Here is a 21,443-nt window from a genome sequence, read left to right as displayed (position 1 = left end):
GGCAGATACAATATTAATGATGATGGACCAAGTTCTGGACTATGTACAGACTGGTATGTGTTTTACATGAGACTCATTCATGTATCTTACCTTAAACCAGATGCAGAGGGTGAATTTGCTCATATTGCCCAAAGGGAAACACCTTTTTGGTACTGTTTGGCAAAGGGATCATTGAGAAGTGATTGCTTATAAGTACATGCATCAGGAGCAATTCCCTGTACTTTCTTTAGTAAAAAGGGTCATTGTTTCTTGAGGCTAACAAGGATAGAAATAGGCTGCTTGCAGCCTTCAACGCTTGCAGATGTTCTTAAATAATTCCCCTGTCTCTCCAGTCTTTTCAGCATGGAGTGCTAACAGCTTGCTTCTGTGGCTCCTGTGCACTATTTCAATGACACCTTTGTCCCATGAAAACAGTCTCTGATTCCTTTCTTTTTTGCCTGCCTGGCCTTGCCTTAGCCTCATTTACACTTCACAGAAAAACACTGGATAGCTCTGTCTTGCCTTTCAAGAGGAGTTGCAAGGGCAAGAAAACCAGCTCATTTTTAAGGCCTGAGCTTTATTAATTAAGTGTGTCTGCCTGTGATAGGGATGACTTGATTTAGTGACCTATCTGGGGCTCTTCTGGACCCATGGTCGTAAGTTGAAGGAAGAGCTTGGTCATCAGAGAAAGATACAGCACAAAGTGAAGTTAAAATGCACTGGCATATTTTGTAGGCTTTCCTCCACCTTGCTTGCCAATTGCATTCCATTACTCATTTGTCCTCCACTTTTTTCATCTTGTTTTCTGAGTTATCTCTTGCTTGCATCTCTTCATTCTTTCCAGTTTGATGTTCTTTAGGCCAATAATTACTCTTAATTCAGTGTTTATGAACTGCCGCTGGTATTTATAAACCTTGGTGCCAGCAGTTCAACAGTTGTTCTTAGATGTCCAAGAGAAAGTCAAAGCTGTTGACATAAGTAGGAGTCGTGAACTCTGAATGTATAAAAATCGTGTACTGCAGTTTGCACACTGTAGTGAGTGGTGAGAAGGAGATATCTGTTAGGCTTTTGGCCAGTTGGTTGGTCACAAGGCTCATTTGGGAGAGGAGAATAGTTTTTAAAGTCTATTTTTCCCTGTAGCAGCTGCAGCCATGCTGATGAGAAAACAGAGCAGTTTACACCAGCTGGCAGCAGTGAAGTTCAGCCTCCTGGTTAGTCACCTCGGCTCCCCAGCAGCTCAGCCACCCAAGCCTGCACGCTGAGAAGAGGTCAAAAACACAGAGGGAGAAAGTGAAGGACATATATGTGGTCTGACATTAAAAAATAAGGAAATAGTCCCTCCATCATTCTCTAATTTAATTACCATCTTTAGTTAGGTTCATTGCAAAAACAAGAAAAAAATGTCCTTGAATACCTTTGAATTTGCGGATATATTTCTGCTCTTCACCACTCACAGGTGAGTGTGCAGCACCTTCTGATGTGCTGAAACGTTGGCACCTGGTGTGGCAAACAGTGCCCAGTGGGCCAAATGACCCCTAGATGCAAAAGCTATGTTGTGACTGTGTTAGGAATGTACAGAGTGTACCTTGTTGAACAAAACCGAAAGGGAGGTAATTGAGAACTTTCATCCCAGTACTTTCCTCTGGTAATCTAAAACCAACACCAAATTTCGTAGGAGTCTCAATAATATCTTAAGAGCCAGCAGTCTCCAACAATAATGAGACAATGTGTCTTATAAGGAGCAAAATTACATAAGATTTTTTTCGTATACGTTTATACCATCTCTTATGTAGGTGTATTCACGCTTAAGTGATCAAAATAGGTGTATAATAACTGGATTGCAGACTAAATTATGTAACAACTTTTGTGATATCAACTTGGGTTTAGGTTTAAATATTAAGAAAGTTTCTGAACTAGCTCCTTAAAACTTTTACTGTAGTGAAAATCAGATGAAGCCACAGTTAATACAAAGCACTACATACAGTTTTTTATTACAATTTTAATTTTATTTGCAAACATTAGCTTTCACAGAAGCATCACATATAGCAGCATTTAAATGCTAGGCAGGTGCAAAGATCTTTCTTTAAGAAAGACTAATTTCATACTTAAAGTTGCCAGAATGTTCAAGGAACATTAGGGAATGAGGCAGAAGAAACAATTCTTTACAAATAGTTTTATCTTAAATCAAGTACTAGTTTATCCCTGAGGCTCAAGTTCACTTTGAATACCACCATATGCAAGTCGTCATTTTAAGAAGCATGGTCAGAATTGTGCTTGTTCTACCTAAAACAATTACATGTTTGTCTCATGCAGGTTGCTGTTCACTGTCAGCAGTATTTGCTTTGATAAGCAAAAGGTTTTTCCTTTACCATATGTGAAGAAATAATAAACAGTCCAAACATAGCTAGTATTACAGAGACAACTAAATTCTGCTAGAAGAAAGCTGATAGAAGTTGTACTGTGGGTCTATAAATGGACTGTGTTTCTGGGAGGAGTTGTTTCAGCTTACTGAACACATTTTAGTAGTATTTTCTTTAAGAAGTTCTTTAACATTAAAAAAAAATGCAGCTGAACAGTAGTTGTAATCACTCACTGTTCTTTTTACTCAAGAAGTGGTTCACAGCTATGACAAATTAAAATTTAAGACCAACTTTCCCTCAAATCATCACTCATTTCAGGAGTGCTCCCTTTTCAAGAGACCAGCTATCCATCAGTGCTACTGTTAGGGCTGCACAGCTCCTCGAGTAGCTACAGCCTTCCCATTTTTCAGTGTAACTCAGTTCCTTTTCTAGAGTCAACAAATGCAGTAACATAAGGAAAAACTTCTTCACTGTGAGGGTGAGGGAGCACTGGCACAGGCTGCCCAGATGGGTTGTTGAGTCTCCTTTTCTGGAGACATGCAAAACCCACCTGGATGAGTTCCTGTGTGATCTACTCCAGGTGGTCCTGCTCTGGCAGGAGGATTGGACTAGATGATCTTTTGAGGTCCCTTCCAACACTTAACATTCTGTGATAAGAAATATGGCAAAATGGGAAATTTAGTGGTGACTTTCAGAGCATCTGTCTAGCTGTAGGTCCACTAAACTGTTCACAGTCACTGAAAAGAGACTATAATACCTGTTGTCCAGGGCTGTAGTTAGCCAGAGCTGAGCAGAAACGACCGCTGTCTTTCTTGAAAAGCATGTTTCCAGTCCTGGAAAGTGTCCTATGTCTGATAGTGCAACACAGGAGAGAACAAGGTAGCAAACTAACAGTTAAGTCTTTGAATAAATAATGTTGGATTCCTCTATTTCACCTGACCAAACAGAATAAAGCATATTTCTAAACAAATCTCTTTGCCTGTCTTTCCCCTTTGTGTGCCTCCCTTGAAGAGTCAGGCATCTCTCCATTTTTACTCTCTACCCCAGCTGCTTTTGGTGTCTCTTGGCACTTGCTAATCCCGTGTGGTATTTCATGAGCAAAGAGGAATGTCTTTCTCTACATGACCTCTGAAATGTGTCTCTGGGTCTGACCGCTGACACGAGTAACCCACAGTTCCTCTCAGAACTATACCAGGTCACACTTATGCCCCATAGCACACACAACTGCACCTCCCCCTGCAAAGTTTGTGCTTTCTTTCCTTTAGAGGGCAGTAGCCAGGATAAGAGAGAAGGCAGGTAGCCTGTCTTTCTGCTGTCCTCTCCTTTCCTGTCTCCTTTTGGCACAAAAGGTAACGGTGGTGGGTTAATCTTGGCTGGAGTCCAGGCAGCTGCTCTCTCATTCCTCCTCTTCCTCAGGACAGGGGGAGAAAAAAATTATATGAAATAGCTCACCGGTCCAGAGAAAGACAGGGAGTTCACTTACCAATTACCATCACAGGCCAAATAGACTCATTGTGGGGAAAATAATTTATTGCTAATTAAAAATAGATTAAGATGAGGAGAACCATCCCTCCCCCTCCACACCCCACCCCACCCCCACTTTTCCTGGACTCCACTTCTTCATTCCCAGTTCCTCTATGTCATACTTCCAGAGCACCACAGGGGGATGGGGAAAGGTAAATGGATGTTGGGGTCAATCCATACTAGCTCCTCTCTTCCTGTCTTTTCTCCTCATGCTTTCCCCTGCTTCAATGTGGGTCTGCTATGGACTGCAGTTCCTATCAGGATAGCCTGCTCCATTGTGGTCTCTCCAGAGGCTACAGGAGAATCTCTGCTCCACCATGGAGCACTTATTCCCCACCTTCTCCACCCACCTTGCTCTCTGTAGAGCTGTTTCTCACACATCTTTCCCTCGGTCCTTTCTCTGTTGTGCAGTTTTCTGCCCTTTCTTAAAACTGTTTTCCCTGAGGCCCCAGCACCTGCAGCAGGCTAGTGGGTGAAACCTCTCCTCACAGTGGTTGCCCTGCACAGAGGTGCCCACTGCCAGCACCTGGGCACCCACACTGTTGCCATACAGTATGGATACTGTAAGATGTGGACCAACAAAACAATCCTGTAATTCTTGATCTTCAGGTGTTTCTAAGGCCCAAGACACTGTGACTTTCCAAAAAAATCTGACTAAGCCTACCACCAGACATCAGTCACCTGAAAGTCAGTTGTCTGTGTGAAATGTGAAACGTGCAGTGGTTTTGCCACATGTAATGTGGAAGGAAGGTTACTTCAAAGATTGACACTGTTGTTGAATTAAGAACAGAAATCAGGACAAATGGGGTTTTTCAGATGCCTAAATCTTAGTTGACAGGACTGATGTGGGTCCCAGCATTGCTCCTGATTTTTTCCTGCAAAATTTACTCTCAAGTGTACTATGTTGTACAAAGTAGATGCAGCCCTTTCTCTTTGCTTTCTGAAGACAGCCAGAGTAAGTAACTCAAGACTAAATGAGTTTTTATGGATATTACACACACAGTTTTCTTTGGGGTCTGCCAAATGTGTTGTTGTGGCCTGTGTGTGCTCACCTGCCTGCATGCTGCTGGCAGTGCTTGTGCCTCGCTGCAGCACTGCTGCAGGACTGTGCCAAGCCGTCACCTGATTTGGGAAGCTCAGCACAGGCGGTGCCACCCGGCCCGAGCAAGCGGATGTGTTGTGCGCCCTGATGTTGTTCTGGGACAAGATTAATTTCGGCGCGCTCATATTAATCCATTATATGTCTCTTTCCAGCACAAATGGACCCCCGAGGCCTATCTCCCAGACAAATTAAAAGTGACAGTGATGATGACGACCTGCCAAATGTGACCTTAGATAGCGTTAATGAAACTGGATCTACAGCGCTCTCCATAGCCAGAGCAGTACAAGAGTAAGTATCACGTTTCCGGAGCGAGATGAGTGTTACCGAGGCGCTCCCAGGCTGATGGAGGCACCGGCGTCAGCATACCTGCCAGCATCTCTCCTGTGTAGCTTTGTTCCCTTTAGGAAGAGATGACTATCTCGAATCTCTCTCTTGATTCTCTGTTCCTTTCTTTCTCTCTGTCCTCGTTATTAGGTAGAGTTTCAAGTTGGAATTGTTTCTTCCCCGTTACTTACTTGCAAAGCTTGCCGTGTTTTGGTGTTCTCAAACAGCAGACCAGGTTGGACTTTGACTCAAAAAACATTTTTTCCCTAAATATAAGCAGCATCAAGAAGTTTGTTCCAGTTGCTGTCAAATAGGAACTACCTACATTTCTCCTGAAGGACAGCATCATTGAAAAGAAAATTGTGAGAGGCTTTAAACAGTTTTTTCATTGGTGTTATTTTTCTGTGTACTTTCGCTCACTGGACAGACAAAATACATTAATAATTTAATGTCTGTGTTGCTTGTTTGGAGAAAAAAAAAATGGGGAAGAAACAGTTTATCAGGAACATTAGCAATTCTGTAGATGCACGAGCCTGCTCAGTCACTGTAGCAGCTGGAAGGGAACCAACTGTGAGTTAAATAAGTATTAATATCCACATTTTATAGGTGAGGAAAATGAGGTTATGCGTAAAGGTCACCCTGGAGGCCTGAAGCAGAGCTGGAAATAGAACTAGAGCCTCCAGGCACTGAAGCCTGTGCTAGACCCACAAAACAATTTTTTTTAATCTAAGGTGTTAAAAATATGGGCATTCTCAACATTATTAAGTAGGAAGTGATATAATAAAGGCCATTAGACATTGTTATTAGGTAATTTATTTATTGATGTATTTTAAATGTCTGGATGTGGTATCTGAAATTACTTACATTTTGCTTTGTTTTCCTGGCTATCAGTAGCCAAAAGCACTGATGCTTCTGAGTCAAGTCATCTTCCAGTCAAGCACAGGAACTCTGATCATCAGACCTATATCCATTCCCCTTAAGCAGAGAAGGAGGTCTCTTTGGGCAAGGCAAATCAGAGAAGGAAGGTCTCTTTGGGCAATTACATTGGCTTTCACTGTAATTAGCATGCTCCCCTTCTGACAGTGATAAAGGGAGGGAAGCTTTTTTCACCAGCAACACTATTGCTTGATAGACAAGCCTCACATGTATTTTGAATTCACTAGTTACAACCCCAGGCCCTGAAGTGCTAAGTATTTTTTTCTCAGTTTATAGCACACATAATAAGGCAGAAAAATAAAACAACCCGTCATGATGTTGCATTAAATAGTTCTGTCTCATTAATGAAAAGAGGAAGCGTGGGGCAGCAGCAAATACTTCTAATATATGACTGCAGGCAGATATTGTTGTCTGTGATTGATATTGCTTGAAGACTTAGAGAATTGGTCAAAGCGTGAAAAGCTTTTTTCTTTTCAGCTGTTCCACATGCATTCCGCAAGTTTGTGAAGGTAAATATGTTGACTATTACTGGACTGGCTCTGGAGCTTAAGAATTAAATTAAGAAATTTAATAATATAACATCAACTCATCCTTGTTACAAGTTTTGTTTAAACAGTAATCTGTTAGTTTATTTCAAAAGCCCCATTAGGAAAATCTAATTTAGCTATGATCTGCAATTTCTCTTCTTTACTTCATTCCCAGTCACAGGCACTGCACATGCAGCTGCTGAGCTGAAAAGAGACGTCAGTACATTATACTGATTTCACTCTACCCATTTCTTTCTTGGTCTCTAATATAGTGCCTTACAGGCAGGCTCTATTCTGAATATGAACATCTAACATGTACCTCAATCTTAGACATTTAGCAAAGAAGCCCGCATTGTACATACCCTTGTTGCAGAGAGGAAAGTGCCTTTGAAGGCTTCCAAAGGGAGATCCTGTGTGCTCAATTTCAGCATCTAAACTTAGCAGACAGGAATTTCCTCAGAGGATGTGAAAAGGCACCTACTGTTCAGCTGAATGACCGGGCAGCATGGGGACATGCACAGCAAGGCTGCCTCAGTAGCAGTAAAGTGTAGATCTAAGCTAAATGTCTGAGTCAGGCAAGCTCCACCTCTGAGTCTAGAAGACTGTCCCACAGAGCATGTTCTTTCCTAAGTGAGCTTGCAAGCTCTTTCTTATGAATAGTTACACAAATAACTTCTTGCATATATGGTCTGGGAAGTGTAGTGTGGCATCCAAAGGGATGGCAGCATCCTTTCTTTCAGTACCAGATTTCTGTTCTTCAGTCTGTTCTTTGTTAAACAAAATACCAACTCTAGTTTGTAGATGCTGGTGGCAGGTGCGAGACAACAGTTGACCTTTTCCTGGTTGGTTTTCAGACACCTTTTAAATTACCCTGCATAAGTATTATGAATATGTTTATGTACGTGGATATATTTGCCTATTGCTACTTGTTCTTTCAGGAGTGAAGAGATTTCAAATACTCTGTGGAGGATATTCACATTGGGTTGGTTCTGTGCAGCCCCTCACACAGTGCATGGGGCTGTGGAGGATTGCCTGGGTGAGGCTCCTGACTTCCCCTGTGTGTTGTCTATGGGGTTCAGGATCCATCTTGCCTATTTAGACCTCTGCAACTTAGGTACCTTAATCCAAGCTAGTTATCTCTCCTCCTTGCATACTGGCCGGGTAGCAGTTGGTGTGTTGAGGTAGTATTGTTATTTCTTTCACCTTTTCTAGCTGTCTGATTTAGGGAGAGGGAGAGACTCAAGCCCGTGAGCACACCATTCATCGACTGCAGGCAGTGCAGACAGCTGCCTGGGACACACATGTCAGCACTCAGATCTCTGGTGTGAGGTAAGGGTACAGCAATCCATGGCACCTGACTGGGCAATCAGTGTGCCAGAAGCTGAAAGTGACAAGATGATACTGAATGCTCCAGCATCTTCTCTTGAATCTAAATCTGCCAGATGGAGTTAGCAATGATAAGGTTTTAACCACAGGCTGAAGGAAATCACCTAGTCTGTTTGGGGAGGAACTGTTGTTTAATATAGTCAATTTTAAACTTGCCTAGGAAATTACCTGTATTTGTCTGGGTCACGGGATGGTTTGGAGTATGAAAGCTTTGCTTTTCATATCTTTTGGAACTGGAAAGCCTGTGTACCTGCTCTGTTTCAGGCCACTATTGTCTTACAAGAAAATATGTAGATTTTAGCGGGCTTTGTGTTTTAAGAGGCATTTCATCCATTTTGTAGCATGTTTTACAAGCTCATTTTGACATGTAGCTCCCTAACAAGGAGCAGGTTTGCCTCTATACTCCTGACACCATTGATGCTTATTCCACAGCCAGAATAGCATCATATATTCAGGGTCAAATCTCAGATACACTCTAGAAATCTTTATGAAGCCAAGGGAAGAAAAGGCGTTAGTCAAGCCCTAGAAGACCAGTAAAGCTTTTTAAAGACCAGTCTCAGAGGTAACGAGCTGTTTCCTCAACCTGGCAGCCCTTCTATCCCTAGACAGCCTTGGTGCAGCAGGACTCATTTCCAAGGTACGTGGTAATGCATACTCCAAACAAGGCATTTATCTCCTGCTTTCCCAGCACATTTATGCAGTAAAATATGTAATTTTACATCATGAAGTTCTCTCTCCCTGAACATGCACAATGTAAGATGTACTTTCAGAGACTGAAGGCAGAATTAGGAGGGGCAGAGGGAGATTTTTAGCATGTGCTTTTGATCTGTGTATTGGCAAAAAAACAAAGATCCAGAAATTCCTTCTTCCCTCTCTAGACTTTTTTGTCCTTAGAGGTGGAGGGAAACCTTTTTATGAAACCATTTTCTCTTTTAAAAATGTCAAGGAAAAGATGGACTATACATATAAACTGGTGATGCTTAAGGTAACATCTTGTTTTTCTGGGGTAATAGAGAGACAGAAAATTCAGAGAGGTAATCCTGAGTACTTCTAGTTATAGCTGCAGTTAATTCACAGAAATGTGATTTGTCATTTGGGTATGACTGTGGTGACCTTTAGTGTGAACTCTTTGCTCTGAGCTAGGTGCTGCAGAGTGCTTGTATGAAAATGAGATTAGGGGCTTTGGCTCTACTCCCCTTCTCTTTGGATGCGTTATGTGATTGGTACATCAATGCTAATGTCATCATCTTTTGTTTTTAATTCTGCTGACTTTTATTATTGCAATACAGTGGAAGACAGTTTTGGGTACTGCACTAGTAAAAAAGAAATTCCACAGCAGATAAGACAGCATAGTCACAGTACCAATGTACTCTCTCAAATTGGTATGTATTTTTCAAGGCAATTTTTTTCTCCTTACATTTCTTTTTTTCTCTCTCCTTCAATGTAAGTCAACTTCTGTGGCTGCTTTTTATCTCTTTTGAGGTTTATAACTGTTGTTATAATAAAGCTGGCTGTTCCTATCAGCCATTAATTTTCTACGCTGATATTGTCTGTTTTCCTGCTTCAGCTGCAATCATTACTACTGTTGTGCTATTCATTAGAGGGAACTTTCACCTCGGTTTTTTTCTTCTGCTTACAGACAAAATACTTTGTCTTGAGTCTCAAGAAACACAAGCAAGGGTATTTTGGCAGTACCTATGTGATCTTCACTTCTCTCTCCTCTGGTATATCCACCCTTCATGAACAAATGCTTGCTTTAAAAATGGCACACAGTTGGATGGTGATTTTATAGATGGGGAACTGACTAGGGCTTATCCAGAATTTCTCAATAAAGCATCTATCTGTTTTTTTGGGTTTTTTTTTTTTTCTGGAGGATGCTAATAGACCTAACTATGAATTGTAGGAATACATCAGTTTCAATTTTGCTTTTCTCATGAAGTTTTCTCAAGTCTGGGCTGTGCTTTTATATTGCTGTAAGGCTTTAGAGCAGAAGGTCACACAATTGCTGCACTGCTTCTGGGGGAAAATTGTACTCCACACTCAAAAAAACCAAGAGCTATATGTGGGCCTCTCTCATCCCCACAGGCTGTTAACTCCATGGGGCTTCTCCTCAGCCTCCTACAGAGTCACTCTGAAAATGGAACAGACTTACTAAACATAAATAGATAGATGTGTATGCAGATAGATGGGCCAAAGAGATTGGTGAAGATCTGTAAGGCTCAGAGTCATCTGTATCGTGGTTTATGCCTCCACTGTGTTAATTGTTTTAGGGATATTTCTGTTTTCAGTTGCAATGGGTTTCTGTGGAGCTACTTTTTGCTTGGTAACAGGGGGAGGGAGCTGCAGTGCTGCTCCCAGTAAGCAGTTCTTGAAACAATCCCAGGTTCTGAGGTGGACGCACCTCCTGCCCAGCTGGGCCAGTGTGGCAACTCTGCCATCATTATTCAAGACAGGAAACCTGAGTCCAGGAAGAGGGGAAGTGTGAGGAAAAGGTGGTCTTAAAGGGCTGGTTGTGCTTTTCATCATTGTACCTCTCTGTGTTGTTTTCTGTTTGTTACGTTTTGGGGTTTTATGTTTTTGATTGGTGACAGATGAAATTAATTTCAGATTTCTTCCCCAAGTTGAGTAGTCTGGTCTGTTTTGCCTGGGACCATAAGTAGCTATTGAGCCCTCCCTGTCCTTACAGTGTTCCAAAGGCCCTTAGTACTTATGGCTGATCCGTGATCTTTTGTTCCTAGATGGGCCTAAACCATGACACTAGTATTACTTTTTTGTCGATCTGTTTTGTCTCAGATATGTATCTTGTGGCAGAAATAAAAGGTTTCTCCAGTTAAAAGTGTTACTGGGTCAGAAATTGGCTGATGGCCCAAGGACACCATTGAGCTGGCAGAGGTATACTTATGCCTCAGATTGCTTAGGGAACCCCTTGAGTAGTACTGGAGTCTCCAGTTTGGACAGATCCTTGCAGCAAGGTTCATCTCTCACAGTGTAATCTATCTAAAAGTTAGGATCAGGTATTTTGGATTTCCTCAGTAAAGAGATGTGCATATTTCTAGGTCCAATCATTTCATCAGTTGTGATCATCTACCTTTTGAAGGTGCCTGCCTTCCCCAGCGATTATAAAGGAGCCTAGACAAATGGCTTAAGGAGAGTGATAGAACTTAATTTTGCTAAAGTTATATGAGTCCCCTTCTACATGGTTTTCTAAGGCTGTGTGGGAAGTCTGTGACTCAAGAAGAAACTTAAGCCAGTACATTTAGACTTTGGGCCTGTGTGACTACTATAGCTGTGCTTTCTCCTATCTGTATGTGGTTCAGATAACTCATTAAAGCAGCACTGACTTCTCTTACAGTATATTTATATGGTACTTTAAAAACTGTTTTCTAGTAGAATTTGAATTCTTGGAATCCTCTGGATATAAACATGAATGTGCCTAGAGCTGTACTAAGGACTTCTGCAAGAGACTTCTTGAAAGCCGTGTATACCTTTAGGCATTGCTCTTTAGGCACTAACTATGAACCTTTGGTTTCAGTAATCCAAATGGGTCTATATTATTTAAAAAAGATCTTTTTTCCATGTTCAATATTTTTCTTTCTTACATGAAAAGTAAATTTAATAACTTGTCAGTTGGGCAGTGAAATCAAATAATGCCATTCTGTGCATGCACAGAGATTCTTGGATTTTCGATGTGGAAATTTGCTGGTATATGTCCCAGAGCCCTTTGCCAGGATAACACATTTCCCATCAGCCAGCAATCATTAGGAACAAGGGCTGAGTGGACAGCAACTGTAAATCAAAAGCAGCTTGTACAAAGAAATTGACATCACTGCCTGCTTTGAAAGGACAGTATCGCTTAAATGACAGTGTATTAGGAGATAAGGGTATTGTCAAATTGTTCCCTGAAGAAAGCTACTTTGAGAATAAAAGTGCTTTTAGCTTAGTCTACACAAAATTATGTTTTCCTGTCTCCCCTGTAACAGTAAGTTACCATGACTGTTGAGTAGATTAATCTAGAGCAAGGAAACATTGCCATTAGTGTGTCTGTTTTCTTCTTTTGAATCACTTTGAAGTGCTATACATTGCTCTTCACTACATACTTTACCATACCATTGCTAGGAGTAATTTTTTCCTTTGAAGAGAAATATTTAAATTGAGTGCATAATAGACTGGAAGAACCCAGTAATCCTTGTTCTCTTCAAGTCCAGAGGAGTTTTAGCATTACCTTTGTTGGGTCAAGTGATTAACCCTGAAGCGGTAGCAGAAGTCTGGATGCTAAAAAGAAAAAAAGTAACTCAACACTTAGGCAAGTGTTGTGACGTATGGATTCATAGATACCTTTCAGTATGTCTCTTTCATTACCTTTATCCATCAGAAGCAAACTTTCCAAGCTCTTGTTTCCGAGCTTCAGTTCAGTGTCTGTATTGAATTCTCATGTAATTGTCGTCTTAAAAATAGATTAAATTTGTCAGTTAATTTGAATTTTAGTCTAAGAATTGCCAATCATTTCAAGGCAGTTGTCAAACTTGGCCATTATTGGGGTATTACATTACTAAAGAGGTTTAGACAAATGTGCTTTGGAATAAAATGCCCCAAAATAATAGAGTATGATTGTAATTCATATAGCACTTGTTATCTTTGGAGTGATTTGCAAACATTGATTAATTAAATTGTACATGCCCTCTTTATGTTTAATGTTGTAATTGTCTGTAGGTTTAGTGACTTCCTCAAGGCCATGCAGCAAAGCAGAGGGTGAGCAGGGATCAGGCACATCTAACTTTCTAGTCTCATACTTAATCCACTACTATGTGATGCTCCAGAGCGAAGCTTGAGTCATTAGTGGTTGGATTTGTGAAATGCATTTTATTAATGGAGAGGCAGGCATGGTGTAATTGCTTGAAGAGCATGACACCAAAGAATGAATTATAAATAACATTATGCATTACTGCTACCCAGTTAGAAGTCTGCGCACCTATTTGGCAGCTCTTTCCCCAGTGATTCGTTATTCAGCTTTTTATGCCTTTTCTTTCGAAATCAGCATAGAAAGCAGAGCTGTGTGCATTAAGAATTTCAGAGCTGTAGCAAATACTCATCAGTGTGGTTTAGATAGCAGAACACTGCTAGAAAAAGCCACAATAAAACTACCTCAGTGAACTGGTACCTTGGCTTGCTGATAAGAAAAAGAAAGAGCATTGTCCTCTGCTGTCACTTGAGTCAAAATTACTTCTTTTTTTTATTATCTAGATCAGATAAGTTTTTATCTTTTCTTTTTTATAAGGCAATTCCTGTGATTTTGTGACAGACAAACATGCAGCACAATTAAACCTTAATAGCAGTACTTATACTGACTTATGGAAAAGTGTCTCCCAAGTCACCAAAAAAAGTTAAGTAGATGTCTTGGGTTTGAATGACAAGGTTTTGGTAGTGAGGGACTACAGGGATGGTGTCTGTGAGGAACTGGCAAAAGTTTCCCCCTATGTCTGATAGAGCCAATGCCAAATGTCTCCAAGATGGACCCGCCAGTGGCTGAGGCCCAGCCCATCAGTGACGGTGGTAGCACCTCTGGGATAATAGATTTAAAAAGGGGAAAAAAATCCACATGCAACAGCAATTGCAGGCAGAGAGAGGAGTGAAAATATGCAACAATTCTGCAGACAACAAGGTCAGTGGAAAAGGAGGGAGAGGAGTTGCTCCAGGTGCCAGAGCAGAGATTCCCCTGCAGCCCATGGTGAGTCAGGCCCTGTCCCTGCAGCCATGGAGACCTTAGGGAGCAGAGATTCCCCTGCAGCCCATGGTACATCCCATGGTGAGTCAAGCCCTGACCCTGCAGCCTGAGGAGGACCCCACACCGGAGCAAGTTATCTTACAGGACTTATGACCCTTCAGGGAACCCATGCTGGAGCAGTTTGTTCCTGAAGGACTGCAGCCCATCTGAAGGATGCACATTGGAGCAGTTTGTGGAGAACTGTAGCCCGTGGGAAGGAATTAGGATAGAGAAGTTTGTGGAGGACTGTCTTCTGTGAGAGGAACCCCATGCTGGAGCAGGTAGGGAGTCCTTCCCCTTCCTTCCTTTCCCTGAAGAGGAAGGAATGGCACAGATAATGTGTTATGAACTGACCATAGCTTCCATTCCCTGTCCCCCTGAGCCACTGTGGGGGAGGAAGCAGAGAAAATCAACATCAAAGCTAATCCCAGGAAGAAGGGAGAGATGAGGGAAAGGTGTTTAGGAGTTTATGGTTTATTTCTCATTATCCTACTCTGATTTGACTGATAATAAATGAAACTGATTTCCCCAAGTTGAGTTTGTTTTGTCTGTGACAGTAATTGGTGAGTGATCTCCCTGTCATTTTGTTAAATTTTCTCTCCCCTGTCCAACTGAGGTGAGGGAATGATAGAACAGCTTTGGTGGGTGCCTGGCATCCAGCCAGGGTCAACCCACCACAGTAAGTCACAGATATATAAATAGCTTGCAAAGGAGGGCACTGTTAAGAGGGGAACACTGTTTAGCAAAGCGTAATTGAGTGAGCGTGTGAATACAGGGATCTAAAAAAAAACCCAAACCCACATTTTTTATGCTATTTTCCTGAACAATGGGAAAAGATTATGCTAGTTTCCCTCTTTATTAGTTCAATTGTTTTTCACTAATAGTGACTCCACCGCAGCCTCATCTCTCACAGCAAGTTCTTCTGCTGGAGATAAAAAGGAGTAAAAGCAACTTCCTGGATGATGGATTTGGGAGAGTCTTTTGTGCTGAGCCTGTGTGCGAAGGAGTTGTTGTTCTCCGTGAGTATGTGGCTGAGGACGTGAGAGTTACTGTTCTGGAAACATCAGGAAAAGGATAATTGGAGCTTAAACCACCACATGTATGAAGTTACTCTAGCCAAAATGAAAGGAACTGAAGGCTGAAACAAAGAGTAACACAATGCAGTGGCTGATATAATAGCATCTAATCTTGAGGTGTACTTGAAGTAGTAATAGTCACAGGCTTCAGAGTCAAGCTGAGCACTTTCATCATTATAGCCGTGACAAACAAAAAGACATGTCAAGAATGAAGTTTTAGGTTGTGTTTTTATTTATTTACTCCTCTGAGATATACTGAGTTGCCACAGGATGTGGCATTACAAGGAAACAGGAAAGACTGAGGCAGGCTAGAAAAAAAGGAAGAAGTCAGAGTGGATCAGAGAAGGCAGCAACAGCCAAACTACTCTTGCTTAGCATATATTGCTGAACTCAGACAGTGTGGAGCAGGCTGGCAGGTACTGAGATCAGAGGCTGCCCTAAAAAGTGCTCATCCTAACACCTGTGTACAGTACCTCTGAAATCTCCAGTGTTGCAAACAGAGCACGAAAACTGAAATAACCTGGAAATTAGTAAAACCTGCCAGCAGGCACAAAAAAAAAAAAAGCTTGCATTTTATGTACTCATTAAAAGTTAGCAGGAATCTCAATATTGTCAAAATACCATAGAATCATAGAATGGTAGGGGTTGGAAGGGACCTTTAGAGATCATCTAGTCCAATCCCCCTGCAGAAGCAGGGTCACCTAGATCAGGTTGCATAGGAACATGTCCAGGCGGGTCTTGAAGACCTCCAAGGAAGGAGACTCCACAACCCCTCTGGGCAGCCTGTTCCACTGCTCCATCACCCTCACAGTGAAATAGTTTTTTCTTACATTTAAGTGGAACTTTTTGTGTTCCAGCTTTATCCCATTACCCCTTGTCTTGTTGCTAGCAACTATAGAAAAAAGGGATGTCCAAACCCCCTGACAGCCACCCTTTAGGTATTTGTAAATGTTAATAAGATTTCCCCTCAATCTCCTCTTCTCCAGACTAAACAGCCCCAGTTCCCACAGCCTTTCCTCTAATGGAAGATGTTCCATACCCCTGATCATCTTGATGACCCTGCGCTGGACTCTCCCTCAATTATTTGCATTAACAATACAATATTTAATTTAGGACTGTGATATTGCATGATAAATTAGGGGGGCACAACACTATCAGATAAACAGCTTCATTTTGAGATTACCGTGGTCTTTCTCTTCATATAGAGGTCACCGCGGTCTTTCTCTTAAGAACCGATGGCCACTGCTGTCTCTGTGATCAGCTGCTTATCAGGGCCAAGGAGTCAAACCATTTATAAATAAGGTCACAGGAGGAACTGGAATAATGACTGAAATGTCAGTCACAAAAGTTTCAAAAGCAGAATAAGGGAATAATGTTGTATAATAAATTGTTTACTGAAAATTGTTTACTTAGCTGAAGAGATTAATTTACACTCAGTGTTTCCACTTCAGAATTACTTGCTATCTATATCACCATATCATTTCTGAGATTCTTAGCCACTACTGAGGCATAGTCAAAATAAAATATGGTCTTCCTCTTACTTGAGGAAACTCCTGACTACATGTAGTTCTGTTTCAAATACATCCTTGTCAATATACTACATGGCATAGAGGTACACCTATCCCCATGTGCTCACAACACATGTGAAGTACTGCAGGTACTCAGAACCAAAATGAACCATAAGAGCATGGGCACTTTAGATGAGATGCAGGTTGCCTGCTTGGGAGGAAGTCTGGTGGAGGTTCTGGGAGGTTATAAAGGAACTGATTGGCTTCTGCAATGTTTCACAGCACCTACACGAGGCATCCACACTCCCACGTTGACTCAAAGTTAAATGCTCAGAAGTTTAATGGGCAGAGCAATCACCTTCCTAGAGCGAGCTCTGCTTACGTTCTAGCTACTTGACTATAAGTAATCTCTGCTGTCTTTGAGTCTCTGACCTGTAGTAGTTGTTTGTTAAAAAGTGTTTTGAGGGGAAAAAGAAAAAAAAAAGGACTTATGTTCCCCACTTCCCATTGTGGAAAATAACAGATCAAATACTTTGTTCTGAGCTTAGCTATTTCTACTTGTTTTAAAACCCAGAGTGTGCTGTCCTCTTCCAACCAGCCTTCACTCTTGTTTAAAAATGTGATAGCCAGTGGCAGCAGTGGTGCAGCTGCCCACATCTGGTATAAAAACCTAGAGGTTAGAATGTTGACCCAGAAAACAGATACCTACATTTGCCAATTCTGGAATGCAAGGCTATGATGCAAAAGACATGCAGGAGTGGTCCTACAACATTCTTTTCCTCTTCTCTTTCCCCTTACACTTGTATTTTAGATTGGGAAGAGGCCATTGCAGATCCCTTTGAATCTGTGTTGTCATCTGTGTTTTAAGCCATTTTCGTGGCACAGTTAACATTGAAGCCCCAGAGGCAAAGGTTAGGCATTTCTCCCCATGATTTCTGGATCAGAGCAGAGGCTGGGTCGGAGGCCACAGCTATTTGGCTTTTAGGCCAAACAAGGAGGAAGATAGTAAGTTTTAGGTGCCCATGAGGTTGCTCGGAGGATGTAGGGAGCCTTTCACTTCAGTGCCTGGATACTGTAGGTTCTAACTGGAGTTTTAGTTGCCTGCTAATTTCCCTTTGACAAAAATTTGGCACGCAAATACTTATCATCCTCACCAACTGTCTGTTTGTGTGCCCTATTGCTTAATGGTTGAAAAGGAATCTATGAAAAGTAGCATACAAAACTTATAGTCACAACTTCTGCGTAATGTGTTGCTGTTTGTATCAGCTTCTAGGAATGAATATTTTTCTGTGAAGATACAGAGATGATTATAAATCAATTGACATGGGAGAGAACAGTCAATGTTATGGTTTCTAGTTGCTGTTTTTACGGTGCATGTTGATTTCAGTTGAGGGCTAATGGGTTAGGGGAGATTGTACCCTAATGCTTTTTTATTAGCTACTGACACAACTCTGGAATAAAATCTGTACATATTGATACCATGGGATGGGTACATTTCTGAAGAAGGAAGAGACTACGTGGAGACTGGAAAAAGAGGGGGTCAGGCTGTGATAAAGCTAATAACTTAGGCTTTGAAAATTCTATATATTGTTTTCTCGTCTTTGATAGTAGATTTCTGTCATTATCAGAAATTTAACATTTAACAAATGGCAACATCAAGCAAGCAGTAAAGAAGACCCATATTTACTATATGCTTGAAGCAAGGAAATGCTAGAGCTTTGAAAGATGCAGTGCAAAATCTTGGGAGAAAATAGATGTTTTTTGCAGATTTTCAAGGGCCAGTGGAAAGTGTAATTATATAAATCAAGACAAGTTGCTTTGAAAATTTCATTTTCAACAATTACTATGCCAATGTGGACATTCCATCTGAGCATTATAAAGGATCCAAACTGTTTCCAGTGCAAATGCATTCAACTGCTACTATGCTACAGCACTTTTATGATTCATGTTGTTACTCTAATATTTGTGCTACTTTCTTGGCATTGGCCTCAGACTAATTTCACCTAACATTTGAGGCCTAAACCACAGAGAGAAGGACTGAAGGAGGTTATTCATGGACTTGGCTTTCTGCAGATCAGGAGGTTTTTTATCCTGTCATGGTGGAACTGTTTACAAAAGCCAGCTGTATGATGCTTCTGGTTTGAGTACATGCAGTAGATCAGAATTTGTCAGTGAAAAGAAACATTTCCATGTAGTCCCAATCCCATCTGTATACAGCTACAACATTGTGTATTTATGTTGTTCAGTATTCCAAATAATATTCTAGAAGACAATCAATTTTCCTTGGAGTCTGAGTTTTAAATAAAAAGCATTAAAGGCTAAGTTTCTCAGTGATATGTTGGGAATAATATTACTTAAGCATCAGAATTCTGGGAGGAGACATTTACTCCAGCTTCACTTTCCTCTTCGTGCAATACCTGCCAGCTCTAGATTCTTGTTAATGTTTTCCTCTTGGTAATTGATTATTTTTTAATAAGGAAATATGATCTACTATGATCCAGAATTACCACTACGTGACACCTGGGTCCTTAAACTCTGACTCTGCTCCCATGCAAATTAATGGCATAGCTCCTAATGACTTGCTTAGCATTACTTGGTACCTCTACAGAGCAATTTCAATTTTAGAAGGAGTTTTAAGCGTATGGAAAAATCCTAAAGTCTCTTCCACACTGAGGCTATGTGCTTACTTTGCAGTAAGTGTTCCTCAAGCTTTTTTAAGTCCCCTGCAATTGTTTGGGGTAACTTAAAATTCCTAATTGTCTGTGTTCAATTTCCAGAGAGAGCATGTGGGGCTGTGCCAGGTCAGCTGTTAACCCTTTTCGTTTTTTCAACTCCAGGTATGAAGCATTTTATTGTGTATTATATGATGTGCTGTGTTATTGACAAAGTCTAGTAGCAGTGATTTTCAGCTTTCGTTCCCTCTTTATGTTGTGGCAGGAGGTATATGTGGGGCTGGGCAAGGCCCAGAGTAGACTTTTGCTGTTGCTTTTTATATTTGGGGGCTGGGAAGACGGTGGTGTGAATCATGGGAAAGCTACATTTTTTTTTTCCAAATCCCAGTGGCGAAAGTATGAAAACAGAAAAAATATGTCCTGTCTAATCTTTGATCATTCAGTTGAAAATGTTCAAAATACTCTACTGAAATAGAGTTACAAAGTTAATGTGAATCAACATAGCTCATGTTATAGTGAGACGTTGCCAGGTACCATGAAACAGTTGACAAGCAAAACTGTTAATTGTAGGAAGAAGTGTTTGCAAACATCTCCTCATTTTTCAAGGATGCCAAAATTTTAAATGCTCACTGTGTAATGCACCTGGCAGATGCCCTGATTTAGAGTGTAGAGTTGAGATACAAATCCAGTGACTGTTAGGTTTCAGTGAGTGTTGTGATACAATAATGTGCCTTGGGTTCACCTCACTCAAGTAGAATTTATGTCATATGACAGAAGGAATGTATCAGTGCTGATAAGGCTCTTCTTTTTGTTGGATTCATTGCTGTTGTTTTGTTGGTCTTCAAAATAGGGTGGACCTGCTCTCAGTGTGCTTGCTTTTGCTTGTTTGTCCTCTTCCCTTTTTTTTTTTTTTTGTTTTGTGGGTCCTTGAAAAGAATTCCTTTGGAGTCATGTTCATCATGTGACAAGTGTAAACCATCTGCTCACTGGTTTATCTGCTCTGAGTAATCCATGGGCTCTCAGTCTTTGAAGGAAGAACACATACTCAGGATAAGCAAATAAGTTGCAAAATAAATCTAATTCTTCATATTTATAAGTAAACCTAAGCTCATAATAAAATTAAGAAGATGGCATGTTTAAGAGCAATTACACTTTCAAATTGCTAATGAGTAGTCAAATACAGAAATCATCCCTCAAATCTACTCCTATCTCCAATTTGCAGTTAATTGCATTGCAACTGGCATATTTATATTAAAAATTTACAGGATCTTATTACTCAAACAATTTTAAAGTAGCAGCAGCATCTTCTCCGTTAAGGCCAATACAAAGCTTTTAAGGTTTCCTAGGGTTTGAAACTGAGACGGTATGTTTATCTTTTTTAAAGATCAGTAGAATTTTCTTTGCTCTGATTGAAATAATCAGTGAAGATTCAGAAATTATTCTGAAGAGCCTACTAGTTGTCCTAAAATGTCGTGTTTCTAAAATAAATGTGTATTTTAGCTACAATTTTGAATGCAGGCTCCTTTTAGTTGAAATTGGCAGTAATATTCTAAATAATCCTCCAGCTATATTAGCTTCTATTCTGTGGGAAACATTTTCAAGAAGGAGGCTTATGTTGTCAATCTTTTGCTGTTTTTCAATGTCAATATTTTGCTCAACTCATGAATTTACATGTACAGTTTAGATATACCATAACAGTGAAAATGAGATCCTACTAATGAGACTCCTGGAACAACATGTATAGTTAGATACAGACAAAGGTGGCATAAGTCATTTCATGTACCATTCTAAGCCACTGAAAGTTTGTTGGCTCTGAGCAAGATGAGACTGAGATGTGATGTTTTGCTGAGGCAAATAGCCACTAATAAAAACAGAAACTTGAAAGAGAGATACAAGGTCTTCTATGTCTTCTTATAGGACGAAATTGAGTGAGAAAATCATGTCTATCAAATCTCATTTAGACCACATGGTCCTGTCTGCAGAGTGAAAGGCGGAAATGAAACCAATGAGACAAATATTTTAAGTCAGTGTATCATTTGAAAGTATGATTTCTTATGGTGCACTTAAAATTGCTCACACTGCTGGGTTTATTCCTCACAGCTGGTCTTCTTGGAGTATGATATTATTGCAGTTTAGGAAGAGTAACTACTTGTCAAAAGTGAGTTTTGCTACAATTAAATACGGCTCTCTGAATGTATACATTTCATTTGAATGAAATCTCATGCCTGCCCAGTTTGGGGAGTTTTTTTTCAATTTTGTATCACTAAAGATATCTTTTTCCACTATTT

At 40.6% G+C, this 21,443-nt stretch overlaps 1 protein-coding gene across 5 annotated transcripts in view; it reads left to right on the top strand.

Moving 5' to 3' along the window:
* Positions 1–21,443, top strand: part of KLF12 (KLF transcription factor 12) — a 255,583-nt gene that overhangs the window by 167,441 nt on the left and 66,699 nt on the right. For 3 of the 5 annotated variants that reach the window (XM_061995504.1, XM_061995492.1, XM_061995499.1), the window contains exons 5-6: positions 5,118–5,253; positions 19,261–19,320. In XM_061995504.1, coding sequence (XP_061851488.1) covers positions 5,118–5,253; positions 19,261–19,320 — 196 coding nt within the window. The remainder of the gene's footprint in view (positions 1–5,117; positions 5,254–19,260; positions 19,321–21,443) is intronic. The other 2 variants (XM_061995521.1, XM_061995512.1) reach the window with 1 other exon arrangement.

The sequence above is a fragment of the Colius striatus genome, chromosome 1 (assembly GCF_028858725.1).
Source record: "Colius striatus isolate bColStr4 chromosome 1, bColStr4.1.hap1, whole genome shotgun sequence".
Classification (NCBI taxonomy): domain Eukaryota; kingdom Metazoa; phylum Chordata; class Aves; order Coliiformes; family Coliidae; genus Colius; species Colius striatus.
The sequence above is the reverse complement of the archived record's forward strand: the minus strand, read 5'-3'. Positions and strand labels throughout refer to the sequence as shown.